Source organism: Embiotoca jacksoni, unplaced genomic scaffold, assembly GCF_022577435.1.
Source record: "Embiotoca jacksoni isolate LCO1_2020_lvr unplaced genomic scaffold, fEmbJac1.0.p SCAF_8, whole genome shotgun sequence".
NCBI lineage: Eukaryota > Metazoa > Chordata > Actinopteri > Embiotocidae > Embiotoca > Embiotoca jacksoni.
In genome coordinates, this window is record NW_027185436.1 from 12750657 (window position 1) to 12774885 (window position 24229).

General features: G+C 40.5%; 2 protein-coding genes across 3 annotated transcripts in view; both read right to left on the bottom strand.

Moving 5' to 3' along the window:
* Window positions 1-31: 31 nt before the first annotated feature.
* Window positions 32-4670, bottom strand: tmem119a (transmembrane protein 119a). Its single transcript, XM_069139116.1, has 2 exons — window positions 4596-4670; window positions 32-2300 (listed from the first exon to the last, which is right to left on the bottom strand). Exon 2 carries the CDS (start codon window positions 2283-2285, stop codon window positions 1545-1547), a length of 741 nt encoding a protein of 246 aa, XP_068995217.1. The 5' UTR covers window positions 2286-2300; window positions 4596-4670; the 3' UTR covers window positions 32-1544.
* Window positions 4671-6500: 1830 nt separating this feature from the next.
* The window catches only part of coro1ca (coronin, actin binding protein, 1Ca), a 29921-nt gene continuing 12192 nt past the window's right edge, over window positions 6501-24229 (bottom strand). For both annotated transcript variants that reach the window (XM_069178327.1, XM_069178326.1), the window contains 9 exons: window positions 14584-14706; window positions 12927-13056; window positions 12529-12710; window positions 11542-11661; window positions 11011-11115; window positions 10728-10873; window positions 10480-10537; window positions 10086-10328; window positions 6501-9334 (listed from right to left, as the gene is read on the bottom strand). In XM_069178327.1, the coding sequence (XP_069034428.1) occupies window positions 9215-9334; window positions 10086-10328; window positions 10480-10537; window positions 10728-10873; window positions 11011-11115; window positions 11542-11661; window positions 12529-12710; window positions 12927-13056; window positions 14584-14586 (1107 nt within the window). In that variant the 5' untranslated portion in view covers window positions 14587-14706 and the 3' untranslated portion in view covers window positions 6501-9214. The remainder of the gene's footprint in view (window positions 9335-10085; window positions 10329-10479; window positions 10538-10727; window positions 10874-11010; window positions 11116-11541; window positions 11662-12528; window positions 12711-12926; window positions 13057-14583; window positions 14707-24229) is intronic.

A 24229-nucleotide genomic window follows, 5' to 3' on the forward strand; every position in this document is an offset into this window, starting at 1 on the left:
TTAAACATAAGCAAAACAAAATTGCCATTTTGTAAACAATACAACGGTCACAGAGGAGGCAACTGTGTGGAAACGTGAGGACAACAATTTGAGGTTCAGCAGAAAAGAGTATGTTACCATTACAAAACTATATCTTTAGTTTAAATGCTCAGAGTCATTAGCTTCAGTAATGGGACAGTGAGTTGGAGAGTTTTATAAATGACGTTCAGAGTAATTTAATCAAATAAAATCATAAAAATGTGACAAATACACACCCGTCTGCTTTTGATTTAGTACTTGTGTAGCCTACTTCACCAGTAAACAGACCAACTATCTAGCTCTGTACTCAAGTTTTTGACTCATTTCAAATCTTTATATTACAAATAAAAAGCATAATTTATCGTATACATAAGTATTAATTTAAGAAAAAAACTTAAACCCTTAAGCACAAAGTTTGTAACCAAAAAAAAACTGCATTTATTGTTTGCCAGTTGAAGGCAGATATCTAAATTATCAACCAAATAAATATGTAAACAGAGTTGTATGGATGCTTTTAATTCATATAGCTGGAAATTACACAGCTGCGAATTCTGCTTGTGGTTTCTAACTTTGTGAACTAGGGCTTTGAAAGAAAATATAAAAATGATATGACATAAAAATAACAAAATTAAGTAAATATGAATGTGAATATAAAGAGAACGTTTTCCTACTTAAGTCAAGTTTACTGGCATTTCACTTTGCTTTATTTACAGCACCAAGGATTATTATGCTCTAAATGATCGATTGAGCTAATTAAGGATCTTAATTAAATGCTGCTAAAAAGATGTCATGACATACAGCAGGACACACCGAGGAGATTCCTCTGGGCAGGAAAACACAGTAATACATGTCTGTGTAATAAACACAGGAAATGTTTGTACCTTTTATTTGGCAAGTACAGAAAATAACCGGCTGCCCATTATTTTTATTTTGAAGATTTTAAAAGTTTTATCTTGTCTTAATTCCCTCAGAGAGTGTTACTCAAAAGAACAGTTATTTCAATAAAGTGATGGAGCCTCAGTAGCAAGGTGGTGTGGCGTTTGGCTGGTGTTGTGTTCGGCTCTTGAGAACTGGTGGTTCTGTCATCACTGATAAAAAAAAACAAGTGAGCGACTACTGCCAGATGTTTGCTTTACATGAGTACATGCCACCGAGCGACCTCAAACTGCGGCATTCACAGACATCAGACATCTTTGCTTATGTCCTCTGGGATCAATTGTTAGCTGTTAGCTTACCTGTTAAGAAACCCATTTTCTTTCAGGTCACATATTTTCTGTTTTGTTGTGTTTTCATTTTTATACTTTGAATAAAACAACACATACTTTTTCTTTTTTTTTTTTTTAATCCGTGTTTAGATTTTAGTGTTTTAAAGATGGTTGATTTATATGAAGCATGACTTCACTTCCTCTGTAAGAAAGTTTATTCTGCGAATTATTATTTTTTTACATAATTTGCCTACGAGTGTGGAATAACTGTCTGATCTTGTTATTATGTCACCTCTTACTCTAACAAAAAAACCTTGTGCCCTAGTGGTGGGCTTTTTTCAAATGGCAGGTGCAGGCTGGCTGACCGGAGCTGGTGCTGGGACTGGAGCTTTGCTGCACCTCCTCCCTGTGCTTCACCTGCTCTTTGTGTCTGGGTTCCTCTCTCCGCCTTTCCACCTCCTCTGCATCTTTGACCTTCCTGACCTCCTGGCGAGGCGACGATCTGACGTCTCTGCCTTTCTCTCCCACCAGAGCCTTGGAGGGCATGCGCAGGTTCTTGGGGGAGGCCATGCTCTGAGTCTGGACCCTCTTGACGTGGTCGATGGCGTACGGCTTCTCCTGGGGCTCGCTTGAATTCTTGAGTCCTCCGGTTTTATCAGCCATATACTTCCTGGGCGGATGAGGAGGGGGCTTATACGCCTCCAGCTTGCGCTTATGGCTCATAGCGGTGGCGCAGCAGATGATGAAGACCATGACGATGAGAAGAGAGGTCACGACAATGATGATGAGCAGGTTCTCCTGCAAGAAGTCCACCACTCGGCTCAGGACAAAGTCCTTCAGGCGGATCATGGTGGTGGTGATGGTGTTGGTGAGAGTGGGAGCTCTAGTAACGGTGGTAATATGAACAGGTGCTCGGGTGGAGAAGGACGTTGGGAAAAGGAGTTCCAGCTCAGCTTCGTCACCGCTGCCGTCCATGGATATGTTGTAGAACAGAGGAGTGGAGTGGCACACACTGCAGCACAGCCAGAGCAGGGTCACACAGGTGACGTGAAAAACCCTCATCTTCTCCACTGAGTCCTGCGACAACAAAAGGAGGTTTTTTTAATTTGGGATAAATTAAAGTTCAAACCTGATCTTACAGGCACCCACTTATACAGTGGCTGGATGTTTTACAATGTGGAAAATATATGTTGGGTGATCAAACTCGGTGCATTAATGAACAGTAAAGCTGCAGCAAGGAGGTTATTAGCTTCCCATAAAGACTGGAAATTAACAACTGACTTAGCTCCATGCAAACGTATCACACTCCACTCTGACCAATAGCTACTCTTAAACAAAAAAATGAACACATTACATCCTGTTGGTTTAATCTACACACAGGGAGAAGAAGTTAAAACAAGTTCTACGAGAAGCCTTACATCCTGTAATTGTTTCTTTGCGGACCAGCGACCTGGTGCAGTCACAGCTTTCCAGCTTTAGAGGTGCTAGTTAGGAGAATTGTGTTACCTTTGTAACCTTTGTAACTGGCTGTAATAAATACTGTACTGTATCTAAAATGTATCTCCTGTATCTGTATCCTGTATCAGATACAGGAGAAACCTAGAAAAACCTAGGTTTTTCTAGGTTTCCTGCCTCTCCCGGTCTTGCACCAGATCTATTTTAGCGGGCAGCAGAGTAGCCATTACTTATTTGGGGTGGAGACAGTGAGTTTGGTGCTGGAGGCCTTATAATTTGTGAAGTAGAGGGAGGCCACCCATCCGCCACACCAAAGCCAGGAGGAAGCTATATTCCAACGGGAGCAAAGAGGCGTGGGAGACCTGCGGCTGTGGCCTCTATATTTACACTGGGCAGCAGCTGCTGTACACCAGACCTGATGGAGATATTTCTGCTTCCAGGGAAACATACATTTATTTCCAGTACGACTGACTGAATAAACCTCACACCCTAATATTTCTTTTTTCTCTTTCCATCTTTCTCCTTTTTCTCACTGTGCAGTTGAGATTTAACAAAGGAAACTGCAACCAGGGAGTCTGTCACCATTTAAAACCTGTTTGACTTTTAACACAGTGTGTAATTACACAGTGCTAAGCTGTAAAGACAAGCTTCTAATCAGCATCATACTATAGTGAACCTGCTGCTGCCCTGATTTACAATGTACAGTGTAACAACCTCCCCCCTCCCCCTACCCCTCCCCCCTGCCTGTGTGGTCAAACATACAGTGTGTACTCTGCTGGACCAGATGGTGTGCTGAGTCTTCATCCTTGGATGTAAAGCTATAGGACAGCACTGCCCCTTGAATCCCCATCATTACAATTAAAATGACATTTCTTGTATCTCACCAGAGCGTCGACATGACCTTCAGCTGAGGGCCATCCAGACAGCAGATATGCAACTAAGCCATTTCAGGACATTTATGCATTTCATAACCTTTTAAAGCTCTCTGTTTTCTCCAAAATGTTCCTTTTAGTTGCCTTAAATTCACAAAGGTTTTACCAGACTGCATATATCAAATGTGTTGCCGTTAACTATGAGTAAAATATACAAACACAAGACAAGTTTTTTTTTTTTTTTATGACAGCAACTTTACGCTGAATGGAAATGTTCCAGATGTGTTGGGCATCATTTTATACACATTGACCTCAAATCCACCCTGATGTACAGAACAGTGTGTGCTATCTTTGGAAATATTGCAGTAACACCATCTGGAAAAAAAAAAATTGTACTTACAAATGTATAACTTTCTACACTGCAGGTGAGCTACAGGTTTTAACATTTAGAGTTAAAATATGAGGCGAGTCATTCACAGGAGAATAATAAATTACATTATTAATCCTTTAAATAGTCTAGGAAGGGGAAGAGAAGTATTGAGATCATTGTCTTTGGTAAAAGTAGTAATGCCACAATGTAATAGTACTCCATTACAAGTAAAAGTCCTGCACACATAAAGCAACAATAGAGAAGTATTATTTGAAAAATGTACCAAAAGTATCAAAAGTAGTCAAGATGTAGAAGTATAGCACCTGTAACTGTAACACTGTTAAATATTGTATTAATAGGGATTTTTTTTTTTTTTTTTACTTTGTAGTATACAAAATAGTACAGTATGGCATTGCTGGGTAGTTTAACCTGTAAAAGTATATCATGCTTTATGCGATCCTATGCTTTGTATGTAAACTGTATTTCTGCAAAGTAATGCAATGTGGTGGAGTTCAAACATAAAGTAGCATGAAAAAGAAAAAAATACAAGTTTCTTGAAACTGCACTAAATGGATCATAAAATCAGAAACTTGAACTCAACACTTTTGGCTCTACCTTCTTTCCTTCCTGAAAACATCCACTTTAAAGCCCCAGCAAACTTGAATATATACTTACAGACTGTGTTGTCCCTGGTTTCTCTTCTGGGCAGCACGGTGCAGCGCAGAGGACTGCAGGAGGAAGAAAAAAAGGGGAGACAAGAGTAGCCAGAGGAAAGTAAGAGTGTAGGAGTTTCCGAGCATTCGCCCTCCCCGCTAAGTTATACTGAGTGTTTTTCTTACTTAGCTCTAAAAAGTCTCCTTACGGAACATTGATGCCCAGCCCTCTATTTTGAGCATCTCCTCCCTCTTTCTCAACCTCCCATCCTCAGTGTCCTTCCTCACAAGTTTATGGAGCAACCGTTTGAGACTGGACACTTTTACGTCACATTATTCTCCACATTAATATTTAACAGTTTGCCACGTAGAAGTGAGCACAATGACACTTCTTACACAGGGATAAATTATAAACTGAAATGGATGTGTCAAGAAACAACTCTCTATTTTAAATAAAAGTCTAATTTAGCAGAATATGAAAGTTTAAATGATTAAACCGAAAAGCAGAGCTCAAGCCTGAGTGTTTGGCCTTAAAACGAGCTGCAAACTTGTTGCAGTTGGTGCACCAGTCCCATGTTTCAGGGAAATGTGTATTTCTGTACTTGGTGGGGCGAGTCCCAAGACTTCCCTGCCTCCCAGTGAGTCCTCTCTAATTAAGTCCCCGTTGATTACAGCCTATCCCTACAGGGCATACACGACCAGCGCTGGGAGAAAGCACCCCTTTCATTCCAAAACACATGTACAGAGCGAACATATAAACTTCATGGTCTTTCGGGAGCACTTATCTCTGGTCTCTAAATATTCAGGGCATTTATTTAAGGCAGCCCACACCTCTTTTCTTGATTTATTCCGTTATTTGGACAAACGGTGTGACAATGTTATAGCTGGACAGTCTGAGAGTTGAAGTGTGAGCAGGGCAGCAATTTTTCCAGTTTCAGGGTGCAATGATGAAACTAGAGAAGGATTATTCGTACCATCATAATGAGTGTCACACATCGTCTTAACTATCGCAGCTCATCAAATAGATGTGGGACTTAAAGTAGTTTCTGTGTATGTGACAGCTGCTTTAACAGTCTTGTCATCAGGTGCTACAAAAAAACTGAAAAATGTGTTATTTTAGTTGACTCAAACTGAAATGATACAACTACATAAATTGTCTGCTCCCATTCATGGCACGGACTGTTAGTCCAATGCAAACGAAAGAAAACGATGAACTTTTACTTCAGCTCATTCACTTTCTATTTCTACCCGTTTATTACAAATTGTATCTATATGAGGTTAACTGTAACTTGCTTTTTGATGACAATTCTTTGGCTAAACAGCTGGGGTTGTTTACTGCAAGAGGATTCAACAGAGGACATGTTGAGTTCTCAGGACAGAGATTGTATCAATGAGGCTGTCAACATTCAATGCATTTGTTTTGTTTTTTAACACAAAACATGAGCAGCACTAGCTGACATCGTTCTTCCTTAGGTTGAACATGGGCACTGTTATTTTGACCAAAACCCACATTCGCTGTCCTCCTGTTGGAAAAAAAAAAAAAAAAAAAAGTACCATTTTCTCCTGATTTAAATCTTTTTTTTTTTAACATACAGTGCCCAGCTATGTTGGGAAATGAATAGACACATATGACAAAAAAAAATTTCACTACACTTCATAACCTTTAACCTTTTTTTTTTCTTTGAAATAGATTTAGATCTCTGAAGGGAAAAACTGGGCTCAGGGAAAACATGAGCCACGGACAGATCAATAAGCTGTCATGTTCCGAGTAACAGAAAGAAAACATATTTCTGATTTGTGTCTTTTCATGAGGTTTGTTTGACAGAGAAATAAGAAAACACCAGCCTTATCCCCTAGTGTGTTCATACCTAACATGAGTGCAAAGATACAAAGCAGTCGGTTTGCCAATTCAAAACTGTACAATGAGCCCATTTTAAAAATTCTTTATTAATTTTCTTATAATCAATGTTTGATACTTGAAGCAAGAATAATGAACAAAAATGCTGAGCAGACCTCCACATGGAGGTTTTCATCCTGGTTTGTTTTCGTCTTGATTTTCTTGATTTTCATACGACCTCCAATGTAAGAGAGGTTTTGCTTTACTCAAGATGCATTATGGCAAGGTGCAAGGAACACAAACAAGGGGAAACATTTAAAACCCACCTCCCATACAAATACCCTCTTCAGCACAACCACAAAACAAAGAAATGTAAAAAAAAAAAAAAAAAAAAAAAAAAAAAAATACAGATATATGGTCATGTTATTTACACAGCTTTCACTCATTTTTCTAGACCTTAATTACAAACATACATCTAGCTCTCAACTGCACATTTCTCCAACCTACAGTGTCCCTTTGGAGCGCTATTAACTACTACTCCTCAAAACTCTCGTGCCAACAGTGCTATAAAGAATCCAGAGTGGCGGTCTGATGTACAAGATGCGGCAGTACAATTTGCGTCAAACCCACATCTCTGTCACTTCTTGAGAATTTCTGTCACTAATATTCTACAACTCACTGCTCAAATTGCATCTTGAAGCCACGTTGACGTACACGGCTGTGCGCTCAGCTGGCAGATTCTTGGTTTGACATCATCATTTAAGATGTTTTTTTGTTTTTTTTATACCCGTACCATGGTGGAAATGTAAAAATGGGGCACAATGCATCTAATAAACCTCGAGCTGTAATGCTGCCTGGTGCATTGCGGGATGGACTGGCAGGACTTCATGATGTCTTCCAGCTTGGTGACCAGAAGGGTTCTTTGATTATAGTGTTTGTACAAAGTATAGCACCTCAAAGTGGTTTTAAATCCAGGCACCTCTCAACTCTTCCATTTACTACATACTCACACAACAGTCCCTACAAACACTTCCAGGGTTACCTCTATGGCACTTTCAGGTCTTGACAGTGGTAACATTTATCGAAGGCAAACAACAGACTGAACCATTACCCGTCTCAGCTTCCCACTGGGAAACAAATCTAAAACATGAAAAGAAAAAAAAAGAAAAAAGAAAAAGAGCTTTTATTGGAGCAAAGTAACTCAAGTATGGACAAATCAACAGTTTCTTGTATTTGTATTGACTATAAAGAATTGGGGCATCTGAGAAATAACCATTAAACAACCAAGACGTGGAAGTGCTAAGAGGGATATAAGCACAGCTGGAAAAAGAAACAGGCTAAAATTAACAGTGAAGTGATAATCCAACTATTCAATTCTTCTAAATTAGAGGCAAGTCTTGGACCTTCTACTGTAAGACTATCTAATAAAGGAAACAAAGCAGGAACATCCATATTGACAGGCACCCAAAAGGCCAAAGACACGAGGCACATATCCACACACAATCTTAGGCCTTTAAGGTCTATCGTGAACAGTTTCCGTCACAATCGCCAGCTTTATCACCAGATTGTTTCAAATAGTCAAGTCAATGTGTGATTATTTGGTGTCGTTTCACATCACTTCCTGCACAGATAACACAGATCTGAGATGGAATATAATGCAAAAGAACAGTGACAAAAAAATAATCCCACTGCACTTGACTGCGCTGAGCAAAACGAATGCTGAGGTTGGTGACCGAAACTCTCACAAAAACAAAAAGGAGAGCTGGCAGATGTTCCTCTGCATTGGTCTTTTCATGGGTAGCAGGTAACATTTTACAATAACAACCAACCAGCGGGGACTAAAGTCACGACAGTAGTGTTTACAGAAAAAGGAAATTCGAGTTGTTTTCCCTCACACCAAGAACTGCCTATGAGATTTGTGGAATGTGTTTGTCATTTTCTTCAGTAAGTGCAGAGTGCATGTTAATGAAGCAAGATAGAAAGGAATGTATGTTTAGATGGACTGTTGTGGCCACAGTCAGAAATGAGAGGAGGCAATCGAAATGAACAGAAAAAGCAGGCATTGATTTGTGCAGCTTTAACACAGACGGAAACAATTTTTCTTTTATGGTATGTCAGAGTTCTTGGTGTGAACTGTGGCAATCGGAATGTATTTTTCTTTTAACTACAGAAGTTGAAGTGTCTCTATTCCTTTTATAACTACCCAATTTAATTTACTCATTTGAATTTCGTAGGGCCTTATTGATAAAATTATCCTCCTCCTTACATAAGCAGTCTACTACAGAGTTTCACTGTTTGCATTTTGAATACTCCCTCAAAGAGAGAAAAAGAAATACTGTCAAAGAGGTGTAAACAGCATTCCAGATTTGGCAAAATTATAATTTTGGGGTATGCTAACATGAAACATTGATAACTACTTAAAAAGATATACACTAGTAAATGGGGACTGTTGACACTGGAATTTTCTTGGCCATTACTCTAAAATGAAAAGAATTATGTAAGACTTATTTATACAAGTAGACAAAATAAAAAAAAACTGACTGCCACAGAATAAAAGGAATAGTCATTTGTCACCAAAAAGCAAGAGTACTCTCTGCTAAATTTGCCACATGACCTTCTTATTCCACCTGTGTTAAACTGAGGGTCGGGGGCTGGCTAAGAAAAAGTTCCTCTGGAATGTTGCTAGGGATCGTTGCTAGGCAGGACTTAGACGAAACACTGTCATTGAGATAGGCAGTGATTGTTCCCGCCCACCCCCCAGCCAATGGAACGTCCTGAATTGTAGCAGGTTGGGCAAAGGGTCCTTAAATGGCAATTTTGGACATTTGATCTTCAAGTTTGATGATTCGCTTCTCCTGACTGCTGATCAGGTCCTTGAGGGATTTGATTTCTTTCAAGATCTCCTCCAGCTTGGCTTCAGATTTCTGCGTGAGACACAATAGACATGTGAGACTTTTGAGGGAACCCATTTCAATCCTATCACTACAGTCACCCCGCTGTGAAACAAACACAACTACCACATTTGAACCACATGTCCAACATATGGTATGTCTCGATGTTGCGTAATGAAACTCCTGTGTCAAAAATGCAACCGACAAACTCTGACTGTATGCGGCAGGTCCTGGTACTCTGAGGGTTAACATGGTCTGTCAGCACTTGAGCCCAGTGGGCTGTGATTACAGAGCAGAGCTGCAGAGAGACACATGGGCTGGGTCCAAGGCGGGTGGCTGTGTTGTGGGCGAGGTGCGGCAGGACGCCCAGCAACAGGCGCCCGGAGCAGGAGCAGACCCCTCAGTTTGTGGGACAGAGAGTGGGATGAACAATCTCTGCAAAACCCCCTCGTGAAGACAGCCAGCAATCTGTCATGATTCCTACCTCTACAATTTGTCTGCTTAAGAGTACGAGCCCCAGAGGCCAGGTGTGTGTGTGTGGGGGGAGGGGGGGTAATGATAAGGTGGGAGTCGAGGATGAATATCACCATTTACTGTTTAACATCTGTAGGAATTTTTTTGGCGGAGAAATACAGTGAACAAAACCGCTCTTCGGACAATTATTCGTCTAAATCAATACTGAATCAGATTATTTATCATCCCAGCTGAATGGGAATCAACTGTTAAATGAAATATAACATTTATCAGACACTCTAGATAACTTGGAAAAAAAACAAAAACTCACAATTGATGGAGTTGGAGAGGCAGGCTTGTTGGCAGGGCTCGAGTTCTCTGTGTTCTTGGTGCCCTTGCCGTCCAAAATGTTCTTTTTGACCACCTTGAATTCACGGTTCTTGCCCGGGACATAGCCGTTCTTCAGGGAGATGAGGATGGGGTCTCCATTCTTTCCCTCAAACCACTCCTCAGCCTCCAGGACAGGGTCTGGTCCAGCTGTGTCTGGGTACAAGTCGTCCTGGAAGAGGTCCGACTGACGGGGAATGAGGGAGCGACAAACTGTGAGGAAAACTCTGTAACCAGCACACTTTAAAACAAGGCCTCATTGTGCTGCCTGCGATTCAACAAGCAGATTAAAGGACTAATAACTCTATGCACAGTGGTGGCTTAAGATGGGGACTCACCTTCCTGGGAACAGTCATCACAATAGGCTCACACTTCCTTTCATGCAGTTTATAGAACCTGGCAGCATAAAAATTTAAACCAGTTACTCACAGTTCAGTGTATTATTAAACTACTAAGGCAACAGAGTTGGTGGAGATGATTATGTCATGATTACATTCTGCCCCCTAGTGGTGAAGCCATGAAGGAATTGGTTAAATAAAATCAAAATGAGTTGGTGTCAGAGTTGATGATCAGCCACTCATCTTACCTTGCAATTTCGCACTTATTGACATCAAGGCCCCTCTTGGGCATGTAGCCCATGCCCCTCTGGGGCTCCTTGGTAGCAAAGGTGCTGAGGAAGTGAACATATGGAGCCTCATCGGTGATTTCAAAGTAACGGATGCTGCTGTCACCCTGTCAAGATATAAAAAAACAAAACAAAAAATAAGTTGTTTTTTTTCCTGCTATGTGGAAATAAAATTCAAACTTTCAATTTTGTGCCGTTATAATAATGCTTGATTTGACTACCGGCTGCTTCAAAGAAAGCGTACCTTCCCACAGAGGTAAACAACGTTGGTGTCTGGGTCATAGAAGGGCAAGAGCACTCCGTTGCTGGTGTCCATCTCACTAACGGTCATGGGCTCCTCCATGTTTTGCTAAAAAGTAATAATAAGAGAGTTCTGTTACCTTCCATGAATACAGACATCAAGGAAAAAGCAATGGTCTTCAAAAACAGGAAGAAGTAGTAATTAGCCTGGATGGTAGTACATTTAATGTAAGTGAATTCTCTCTGTTGTGATTTGGCGCTATATAAATAAAATTGAATTGAATTGAATTATAGCAAATCCTGTAGTATTAAATGTGGTTATTTTTACCGTGTGTATTTTTTTTGTTTATACTGTTGACCTATATGAAGAGCTTGAACAATCAAAGGCCTCTGGATAGAAATCAAGTTTTTTAAGTTCTTCGGGCGATTCTAAGACCTATATTTTACGTTGGTTATCACAACCGAATGAAATTAAATGAAGAACCTAAAATTATTGAACCCATGTAGTGCAGTCAACCCTCATGAAGCAACTCACCACGTTCCAGAGAGCCAGCTGTCTCTCACTCATGCGACTGAAGCCAGTGGTGAGGACGTTGCCATCAGAAAGGAAAATGACCCTCATGGGTCGAGCGCCATCGTGCGCCTTCTCTTTCTCCTGTGCGGGGAAGTTCAGAGGTCAGCACTCGTGAGCACAAATGCAAACGCATGAAATCTTGCGGATACAGTTCAGCAGCTTTCATTAATGCTCACATCAAGAAATGTGATCTCAGTGACTTTCACTGTGGAATGAATGTTGGTGCCAGGCGGGCTAGTTTCAGTATTTCCGAAAGGGCTGATTCTCATTACAACAGTATCTCGACTTTACTCAGAATGGTGCTGACAACAAATAAACATCCAGTGAGCAGCAGGTCCGCAGTGATGAAAACTGAGCAGTTGACGACTGGAAAAATGCGGCCTGGTCTGATGAATCTTGATTTCATTTCTGCTGAGGTCGACTCGCAATTTGGCTTCAACAGCATGAATCCCAGTATTACCAACAGTCCAAACTGGAGGTGGTGCAACGGTGGAAGGAAGATTTTCTTGGTCCTCCTCGGGGCCAAGAAAATGTTGCCCTGATTTTCCATAGAACACCTTAGGATTGTGGTAGAACAGGAGATTCATACTATGAATGTGCGGCTGATAAAGCTGCCAAAATGATGAATCGTGTCAACATGGAGCAAAGACTCAAAGGAATGTTTCCAACATTTAGTGAAATCCATTACACAAAGAACTGAGGCCGTTTGAAGAGGAAAGGGACGCTCAACTGTCTTACTTTGGTGTTCCTCGTAGGGATGAAATGGTTTTGATTGTCCGTACAAATACCAGTAAAATTCCGCAATAAGTCGATACCAAATTCGGAACGCAGACATCCCAGCTGAATCGGTCTCCCTATTTGCCGCACATATCTACTTCACTCATACTGCAGACACAAGGAAATATAAAAAGAGGAAACGACACAACAAATACTATGGAAATGGCTCACAGCAATAATCGTCTCCTTGCGGGGGTCGATGACACGGATGGCCTTGTCCTTGCAGGCGGTGCAGATAAGGCTGCCGTTGCGGTTCCAGCTCACGTTGTAAATGACATCAGGATGCATGTCCTCTAGTGTGATCATGGCCTCACCTGTGCCCACGTTCCAGATGATTATCTGGTTGTCACAGCCTGATGACAGATCAAAATAAAGGTGAGCAAGACAGCAGCCCATACAATTACCATGAAATATTTTGTCTTTGAGGCAGCTGCCACAAACATGATGTTATAACTTGAAGACTTGTGTTCTAATTAAAGTTGAGCAAAGCTTTCGAAGCCAACTCTGGAGATAGCTGCATTACAGCAGCATTCGTTTTGTAGTTTTAAGGTCATAGCCAGGGCTCGTACCTGCACTAAGAAGGACGTTACGTGCTGTCGGGTGCCATGTGATGATGCCAACGCGCTTGGAGTGGCCCTCCAGCACCACCACTGGCTCAGCCATGGAAGTGACGAGGCCATTCTCAGGAATCTGCCATACCTGCGGAGGACAGGAAAAGCTCAGGGAGTCGGGAAACCGTCGTAACAGTGAAACCTGCCTTGTCTTAGATGAAATCCTAAAAGCTTAAGGTTTTCATTGTTGATCCGTCAAACCCAACAAACACATTCACTGTGTTGGTGCGCGAGACCACAAATGATAGTTACCAAAAGGAACCAGAGGGGGGCAGCATTGACTTAAAACAAGCAGTACCTTGTTCAGTGACAGCAATATACAGTCAAATTTAAGAAAATACAGTAGGCCAACGCTTGTTACCACGGCAACTGATATGATACCAGTCAGTAATAAATTATTTCAGTAAGACATCTGCTGTTGACACATAAGGTGTGTGTTTTTTTTTTAAATGTTTTGTAGAACTGTCATTTAAATGCAGTCTAAGACTTTGGAACAATAAATATTGGTTGGTTGAAGTTATTACAAGTAAATTAAAAAGTGTGTGCGCGTGCATGGTGTTGTTTTCTAGACTTTCTCGTGACAGCAACAGTTAAAAAAGTATTTGTTTAGGATGAAATATTTGAAGGTTGTTACGAACAGTACAGTTTTGTCTTAGCCTTTAAACCATCTCTCTCCAGAATTTGAATGGGTAACATGTTGCAACATACTGAAGATACAATCACTGGGTGGGTAATGTCAGACTAGACTGTGCCTCCGTTGATAATATTTATCCTGGATCTTCACTTTTTTTTTTTTACTTCACCCAGGAAGTTACAGGTTTCAACAGGAATTGGAGCTAAAAGCTTATATGTGAGCTTGTTTTTCGTAAGGCTACAAGTTTTATTGTCTCTGGCAACAACTTAATATTTGCTATTAATAGCAGCTAATACTTGCTTGTTTCAGCAAAGAAGCCAAAACTGTGCTTAGAAATGTTAGTTGTGCTGATATCCAGTGTATTTTATGTGATATGGTGGTATGCCACGTCTACATCATGGTGAATACATCCATCGGCCCTCTGTATACTCCTGCTTAACAGCCCACTTCTACCTAATCTAAACTAAACGTTAGAAAAAGAGCCTATTTAGGCTATGAAATTTACCCTCAAAAATCAAATGCTACAAAGAGCACAACCATCAATGGCGCCTTTCTCTTCAGGACTTATACTTGTCCAAACATGAAATAGATATGGTATTGATTCAGTTTGGGTTTAACAGGAAGTCGGAAATTTCAGGTGAGGAAGTGCTAGCCACCTACACAGACTGAAAACAAATCTCAGCCTTTCAAAGCCCAAATATGGACATATGGAGTAATGTACAACTACAGTCTTAAAAAAAAGTCAGTGACCTCAGCTCAATAAACAGCTAAATCATTCCCCAGCTCTGATTCCTACAACACATATTTGGGCCTAATCTAATCCAGAGGGTGAGGCCTGCAACCATCCCTGAGTTTCAACAGCCTGGCCTTTCGCAATAAGAGCATGTTGTCTCTTGTCAATTATCAGCTCAAGAATGTGTGCTGCCATTTTCCCTCAATTAAGAGGTCCGAGTTCAGGTGCAGTGGATGAGGCAAACTTACCATCACTGTGCAGTCCTCAGAGCCGCTGGCAATGATCTGGTCATTGTGGGGGCACCAGTCAATGTCTAACACCGGGCCCGTGTGACCACACACTGTGGGGTAGGATTTGTCAATGCGTCCCGTCTGCAAAGACAAAGGAAAACAACAGAGTAATAAGATTAGCCTTAGTCTGGTCCTTACAGAACATTGTCCATGTTGGAGGCGTGAGCGTATTTTAAAACAGGACAATTACAGTATAATCCTAAATCCCACGTGCAGAAACAAGCCGGCTGACAGAGACCGGCACACGCACACACACAATCACACCGTCTAAGAGTAGGCACTTAAAAAGGATCCTTCCGAAATAGAAACATCAAATGAGTGACGCTACCTGTTGAACAATGTCCCCATCACAATGGAGACAGACTATCAAAGCTGAGAGTGATATGGCAAATAAAAGGCACACAAATCAAATAAATCCTTTGAATGACTTTTTTTTTTTTTTTTTAATTTGTGGATAAATTAGAGCTTTTAAAAGTTTGAGAAAAGAAAAAGAAAGTTTTGCTTTTTTTTTTTTTTTTTTTTTAAAATGATTACAATATAAAACACTAATAACAATATAGCTTGCACCACATTTACCCACAGTTGGGTCAGAACATTGAACAAATACTTTAAAGGAAATCCCAGTCCCTCAAAAACTCGGAGCCTAAAGCATTGCGGAAATCAAGTTAAAAATGTTAGAGTCTTTGTACACAGCTCATTGAAAAATTCTGAACATGGAGAAGGACAAACCTGACTGCCCAAGAGAATTATCAGCCTAAATGTGTCACACCATCACTCAGCCAAAAAAGAGGCTTGGGTGTTATTGGGGCAACTCAGAAACAAACTGAGATTAGATTTAGCCCCTACTGCCCCACCCACAGTAATTAAGGAAAGTTACTAGTAGTGGCGTCACTCTACAGTAGAGCCATGCCAACTGATTCTTAGTTTTCTAAAATAACTACTTACTTTAAAATGGCAACCCTAAATCAAGCACTAAACTGTCCCCTTTACATAATCTACTTATACAAGTCAGACTAGAAGGCTGCAAATGAATTTCTGATGTGTGTGCGCGTACGTGTGTACGTACGTACACACACACACACACACACACACACACACACACACACACACACACACACACACACACACACACACACACAGCTTTCAATTATGCAGTGCATTCCAAAATCAACCTGCTGCTGGATTTGACCTCTGAACACTACGAGCCAGGAAAACCAGGTGCTCTCGGCATCGTGAGGTGACTTAGCAAACCCACGTTGTAATGACTCGGGTGTCGGACACACCCTAGTCGATGCCGACTCCAAATACCACCGCAGGGCCAGAGAGATGATGTCACCCACTGTGGAAATAGCCCTCTGCGGCAGCCCTATTCATAAAGCATGATGGCTTCCCCAATATAAGAAAGAGTCACTCACGGCCCACAGCTATTCTGTTATTATACTCTGAATAGCAACAACAATGGCTTGAGAAGACCTATTAAATCTAAGAGCTGTATGCTCAGTATTGAGTAAGCGCTACAATCAAAACTACACTTAAAACTCCCGAGAACATAACTCGCAGCAATTGCTAATGTTAATTTAAACCAAAAATGGAAGCTTTCATGTGATACTAAATCGTCACAGTATTCTTACTGGATTTATGGATGACAACGTACCCTAAACAGATGTAGTGTTCACGACAGTACAATGAAACCAGATAGAACCACAGTATTTTACAGTGGTCGGTACAATGTGAGAACTGGACTTTTACATTTTTACCCCGCCAACCCCAATGTTACCTGCAATTGCACGTTATATAATTGCGTTTCTTTATTGAGCTCTGTGTCACTTCTTCCACACTAGTTCTTGTGTAAAAAGGTTCGTGTGAATTGTGTTTTCCCGCACAGCCCTTTGCAGATGCTCCACCTGGTATAGATGTCATCAAAGACACTGATCTGCTGAATACTGCCTCAACCAACAGCAGTTGTCATTTTCATTTGTAGTACATTGGTAGAGTGAACTATAAGTATAACTATACGTATGACTAAGTATAACTATAAGCACACCATATGTTCAGAAATGTTTCTCCAGATTTATTGCAAACAGATCTTGTTTAATTTCTGCTTCAACTCGCCTGATATGTATGGTTGTTGCAACACATTTCTGATGGGTGACTCCTTCAAATAATTCAAGTATATAATGGAGGTATAGTCTAGCTCAGGACATGAGTGGTTGGTCATTCTTGAGGCATTCCTACTCTTAGACATTTTTCTACTTACGCTAACACAGCCTAGCAGACGTTTACTTCAAAGCTGCTTTTATTGCACCGAGCAACATGATTCATAACTCAAGATGTCTGGACTGATGCATAAGCTTAATGGTAAATGTGAAAATATTCGGCCCGTAACCATACAGTCACCTGACGGACATAAAGTTGGGCTGTGACATACTTCTACTCCAGGCTTACTGATCAAAGTCCGGTGTATGCGAGAATGAACTCTGTGTGTGCAGACGTGCAAGTGTGTGAAAATCACAAGATCTTGTCTAAACCTCACCCCGACTACTAAACACACCCTGAAATCGACCCTGACGCAGTGTACAGAAATCAGACTTTGACACTGCTGTCAGTAGGGATCTATGAGCAACCATCCAGTATCAGATAACACCACCGTTATGAAACTGGTGACCTCTCTTATGTCTCAGGGTCGATTCAAAATTCGAAATTCATTGAACCAATCAACAGGAAGACATGATATTTGTGCATATTCATTTCACCACCTATACTGACATTAAAACTGCAACGTTTTTTGTTGCAATTGAATGTTCTTGAAATTAATAGTAAAATACATTACAGTACTTTGTCATATTGTCAAGAATATTGTTATCGCAGAAATACCCTGAAACGTGCCGAAATAATTTTTTGGACCGTGTTTACCAACCTCGACACAGATTTACATTACAGCTCGCTAAAAGTATTTCTGCACATGATTTCCCAAAGGCAGTAGGAACAGGATGTAAATCAGGAAGGATATAGACTGATGACCAGGTGTCGCAACAGAAACAGTATAAACAAGTCTGACAAAGAACAAACTGATCACAGAGATGAGATAAACCTACAGTTCAAAGTTGTACTAACTTTGCCAAAACTCTACAGTAAATACAACCCATTTAAAAAAAAAACATCAACGTCATGTAACATGTTCACGCACGTTCAAAAACGGTCATATAAAACACTTCACAGTATTTCAGCATCAGTTGGTGCTGTACACGCGCTCGTACGTCCTTTGCGAAGCCAAGTACTCGAGGAGCAGGAAGCGTCTGTATTTTTATGCCACACTGTCCTTAGAGGTGCATGTTATACTACACAAAATCACTTGATGAAAAGCTGTGGTTTAAAGTGCCATACATAAACAATGCTGAAGAGTTGCAACAGATCTCCAGTTTACAAACACAAAGAGGACTGTGTCCTGGGAATGTTGAGTTATCCCTGTACATACAAGGCATCTTTCATCTATGCAAATCATGTGGTGTGCAATGAGTTTACCTTGATTCAATTATTACTGATGAAGGTTTGAAGTTAGATTTATTTCTTGCCCATACGTGCAATAAGAAGCACGTATCCAGAACATTTTAGATAAGCATAGATTCATCTATTATGTTTGCAATTACTAAGGCCTGGTTGACAAAACCTCCAAAGATTAAGACCACTTATTGGAGCAATCAATGTTGGGACCTCAAAACTGTCCGTTTTTCACTCATTTTTACACATCGACACAGGCTAAAAAAAAGAATTTTATACTTTATAAATGAATCAGAGCTGTTAAGATTGAATTTGAACCATGAAGCCCAATTAACACTTCAGTGACCCTCTGATCATCCCAGGCAGGGCAGAGGAGGCCGACAGTCCGACCACAGAACCAGGCGGTCTTCACATTCCACACCTCAGCTGCTGGCATCTTTGGTATGGGTATGACTAATGAGAGCAAGAGGGCCGTTAGCGTGTCAAATATAGCACCTTTTGAGGTGTTGATGCTGTTTGTGTTTGATATACACGATTAGGAATTTCGGAGTCTCAAGAGTGAACACGAGGATCTTTCCAAAAACCTGCATAAAGATATAACATGAGACACAAGGCAGGAACATGGTTGTCAATATCATGAAATTGGAGGTGACAATGAATTGCCATGCATACGATTGTGATTACTGGTTCAATTGTCTTTTTCGCTTTATTTTATTCTTTTATGCCACTATTAAAATAGAAGCCGAATAATAGTTTAATCATACACCTACACCTTAAGAAAAAGAAGAGCCATTTATTAGTATTGATCAATGAAACATATAAATACCACCTCTGACCGCCACCTTTTTTTTGCTTCAAATCGCCTCCTCCAAGTTATTCAGCGCTCCTTTTTCATCGCAGCAGTTTTACTCGTGATTGGCTTTGCAGCTAAATCCATGACAGAAGTGCAGATACGTTAAACTGTGGCAACGTGTTGCATTCTCCAGCTCTCTGGAAATGTCACGCTTCAGGCACAATTGCAGGTCGGTATTCGTCTTCAAATGAGGCATTTAATCAAAAACATCTACCATTTCACAACCACAAGCATCTCCTCAGGAAAAGTACATGAAGTACAAGTTCAGCCCAATCTGACAGCCATGCATCACAATGGTATGATCAGTCTTTGGGCTAGGCCACAGACTAAATGTTATTAGGAGCTCTATGACGGCTCAGGTTAAACTATAGTTGATTTTAGTCTTTACAACAACATTTTTCCATGTTGGATTTGGTTGGACACCAATCTTTGCAGGCTGGTTTATTAACCTTTCACTACAAAGCAAAAATGTTGATAAAAATCTGCATCCATTGTTGAACACGTGTCGCTCAACTCTCTGCTTGGGTAAAAAAATTAAACTAGGGGAGAGGCGTTTGTTTAATGTTACCGCCACTTACGCAAAATGTATCCAACAGCCTTCCCAGACTACAAAGAATAGTTGCATACATAATAAAGAGAGCTCAAAGAAAGATCAATCAATCACGCAGGAGAGAAACTAAACTGAACCTTTCCTTCATTTTACACTTTTTTCATTTAATATCAAGAGTCTTGTTTACAGTCAAATGTAGCTTCATTATGGAGCTCATATGTTTTACAAATTTCCTTTATAAAATGTATTAGTTTTATATATAGTTGGCAAAAAATAAATCATATAGCAATCCATCAACTGCTAATGACAATAGTATATATATATATATATATATAGAGAGAGAGAGAGAGAGAGAGAGAGAAACTGAATAGACTGCCAAGAGTAAGTTTCTTAATCCCCCTTTTTTATCTATATAAACTGAACAGTTTTACTTGATGGATGAATATTTAAAATATCTTGCCATTATTAAATATTTGACACATCAATCCATCATAGAAACCTACCAATATGACTGCCAACCAATTACTAGTGCGTTTCCTATATGAACTTTTGGTAAAAAATAAAACTTCTGATTTGCTGCACCTAGTTCCACATCTGTGCAGTGCAGAAAAACATACATGTTATAACAAGAGCAAGACAGAACTGATAAAATACAAACTTTCATTGTATAAACACTATGACTATCAGTACCAACTGGCCAGCGCTCCTAAAATTTGATCAATTCTGAGTCTCATTAAAGTTGATCATATTCAGGTGTCAATTCTTATCCGAGTTTAAAAAAGTTAAAAGACAACAAACTTTATATTCAGCAGATGTAATCATACCTTTTTCTGCTGTAAATTGGAGAAGACTTTTTGATTGGAGAGATTTTTGCAAGGTTGGCAAAAACTAAGATCTTACACCTTGGCAGACAAGTGGACAACAAAATAGGACTAAATGTAACACCACACACTACCAACACTGTAAAAAAAAAAAAAAAAGGACACCAACAGACTAAACCAGCCCAGCAAGAAAATCATCTCCAAGGCAACCAGCCTACAGGTATAGGAAGTGTGCTTTGCAACTAGAGGTGAGCATTATTCTTTGTCCAGAACAAGAAAGCCCACACCAACAGAAAGGGACTACACTCAGCAGTCGAATACCTAACAAGTCCATAACACACTACAGACATTTGAGTCCTTTGAGAGGAATGTCTGAGGCCTACAAAACAACCAGTTGCATAGCAACAACTAAGACTGAAGAAAATGAGAGTGAATCACACAGCAATAGATACAAAGCACAACACTGAAACACACACAAAAAAAACTGTATGAACAAAATTCCCCCAAGGCAAGAGAGGACATTCTTTTCATCCACACAGGAGGCCTGCACACTTCCTTTCCTTGCAGCTCGACATGTGATTCACGCATGCACACCACTAAAGGGTCTTCCATGCATGCTGTCCAGTGCTGCTCAGGGCTCCATGGAAATTTCCACTTTAACAAGCCTCTTCGTCCTTATGGTTGAGACAAACAGCTGAGGTAGTAGCAGCAACCGAGCTGTCACAACCGGAAGATTTTCTTAAGATTTACAACTTGTTAATGATAGGGCAGAAACAACACAATGCAAAACACAGCAAACTGACTGTAAACCTGCATTGTATATAACTGAACATTTTCCTTTCACCTTTCTGGCATATGACAAATCTTGAATCTTGGAATATGTAAATTACAGATGGTATCTGAGACAACACATTTGCTAACAGGTCATTGTCAAAAAATGTGTTTACTCTGAGTCAAAGGGCATAATTAGTTGATTGATGGTTGCTGATGATTGACAGAGAAAACTGTTTCCAGTACATCTAGCACCATAGTGATTAGGTCTTGGCAGGCAATGTGACGCACCAAGAATAAAAGCTCTGATTGAAATCAGAGGGGTCATTAACTTCTGCCATGTCTTTGATCAGACTGCTCTAAATGGACAATGTATATCCTCTGAGACGGCCTCAGTCCACATCTTCCTACTGTCTCCCCAGAGTGTTGCTGTGATTCAGTCAAGCACCTGTGGCCGAAAACATGATTAACTGGGAACAGACAGCATGTGAATGAGTATTATTTTTTTTTTTTAAAAGAACTTAAGACACGAGATGCAGCGCACCCAAAAAATATTGTCTGCAAGACTGGTGCATCCACATGCACGTGTGGATAGTTAGTGAAATAACTGCTCTTTTGCAGCAGAGTTTCAATGAATCAAATGACTGAAAATGGCATTGCCCTTATCATTTCATATCAAAAGGTGCCATAGCTTTGTTTTAAGGCTTGCTACTACAAAATGTCTGGAGCTCACATTATTCAGTAACCCAGGAGTCATACTGATTATCACATTAAAATAATTATTTAAATATGGCACATGGATACAGTGAGTGACTCTGTGACAGAAACAACATCTGACTTCAACCTAGTTCTCTCATCTTGGCCGCTCTTCATATTTCAGCCTATCCCAGAATTCACATGTGTACTGACACTGCATGAAGCAGCCAATGGCAGGGCAGGGAGGAAATGGTCTTGGAAGGCTGTCAGGCAGGGAGCAGTGAATGACCATATATGGTAAAATCTGCAGTCAGCAGGACTGAGCGGCAGAAGCGGCAAAGGCAGAGGCAACTGAGCAGTATAGAGGTCTTGGAACAAAAACTGGCCAATGTATGGGGAAAGACTCTGGATTTTAATACGCAGACTGTATTTTTGCAGAAAGAGACCGAATGCAGCTTACTGTCGTAAGCAGCCAAAACCGTGTATAGAAGACAGATCAGAAATAGCGTGTCATTGTGCACACACCCAGGAAATACGATCAGCAATGGCTGAACACTGAATGAATGGTGCATTGAGGAATGGTATCTAAATCAAACACGTACACCACAATTGATCATCCTTTCTGTACAGTGCCAGCGTTGGATACTCTGATTGGAAAATAAAGATGATCATGGCTAAAACAGTGTAGAGAGCATTACATCTTTAACATTGTCACTCACTGGGTAAATCAAAGTAAGAGATTTCTAGTTAATGGATATAAAACTAAAATAATTATAACACTTTACTGATACTTTCCCCTTCTTTTAGGGCTGAGCAGACAGAGAGGAATTATCAGGAATTTTTCACTTGCTAGCTGATGTATTCACTCCCACAACTTCCTTCATATGGAAATCAGGGAATAAATTAGCAGGCATCCAGCTAAGAATGAGAAAGGGGGAGATTGAAAGCATGAGGGAAGGGAATGACATGTGTTGAGCTGGACATCTGATCCCCTCGCTATAAATCCCAGAGTTCTGACAGAAGGAAGCAACAATATGCATGGCTGTGCTGAGTCAGGGCGGCCTGACGCACTAACCCACATCCCAATGAGTCACACAAAGAGCCACCTCCGTCCGTTGACTGCTCAAAATGAGGCTCAGACCTCAGGTCAGCTCACTGATCCACAACATCAACCTCTGAATTGTAGGCTATGCTCCGAATCCCAACAAAAAAGTATAGGTTTGAGCATACAACTATATAATGGGCTCATATCATTTCATTTTAAATGTTCCTCTGCCATTACTGCATTACTATAACAAAGACGCATGTGGCTTAATTGTGAAGGGGGAAGGAGCATCATCACACTTCTGCCACTCCCCTCCCACCCCCCACCCCCACCACACCCAGCCAAAGTGTGATAACGACAAAGGGCTGCGCTGGGAGTAAGCGTAAGACAAAGGCCCCGAGCAGCTGGCTGCCCACAGAGACTGGGAGCAACACAGCACAGGCAGATGGGTTAGCCGGACAGATGCACCCTCACATTAGGGATGGGGAGGGGTGGGGACATTGAGGGGATGTGGGCCCTTGCAACAAAAATGAAATGAGACCCGAAAAATTTGAAACAGTTTTCAAATCAGGCACAGTTTCATCAATAAAGCAGAGCTTGTGTCTGGCAAGTGCTTGTAAATGAAAAGACTAAACAGTTGCTAATTAATACACCTCATGAAAAGGCTGATTTCCTTAAAAATCACTTTACCCAAGTAAGAGGCAACATAATGTTATTTTTCAAATGGTTTATTAAACATGGTCTCAACGGCACACAGATCAACGATGTAATACTGAACCACTGCACTGCATTTTAGTCATACCGTTTGCAAGTGCAGACTTGTCCCACTTTTGAGACCTGCATTGCCAGCTGAGGCTATACTGAGATTTCCGGATGTACTTTCTTTGTCCGGAAAAAAATTATTTGAATAGCATGGTGATAATGGCTAAAAATAGATGCTTACAAAAAAACCCCAAAAAAACAACATAATTTAAAAAGGGAATAGCAATTAATTTAAGATTTGAATATAATGTTAAGTCTTGGTCCCAATAACTAATCTTCTCTCCTTTATGTTAAGCTGTAAAACTGTTTTTGGTGGCAATACATTCTGGTCAAACTATCCACAGTCATAACATACAAACACAACACTATGGTATTCCCCTTTTCAGCACGTTTCTCAATGCATGGACTGTTGAAATGGGGAAAAGACTATTATATCTGAGGGTCTAGCTCGTCAAGCTTGCCAGCTAATAAGTGGGAAGATTTTTTTTTGTTTGTTTCACTTTAGGAAATTGCCTGAAGTTTTCTCTGCACATAAAGACTCCAGTGTCCCACGACTTTTTTGATTCAGAAGTGAAAGTAGACTTTGTTCAGGAGACACAGCATTACTG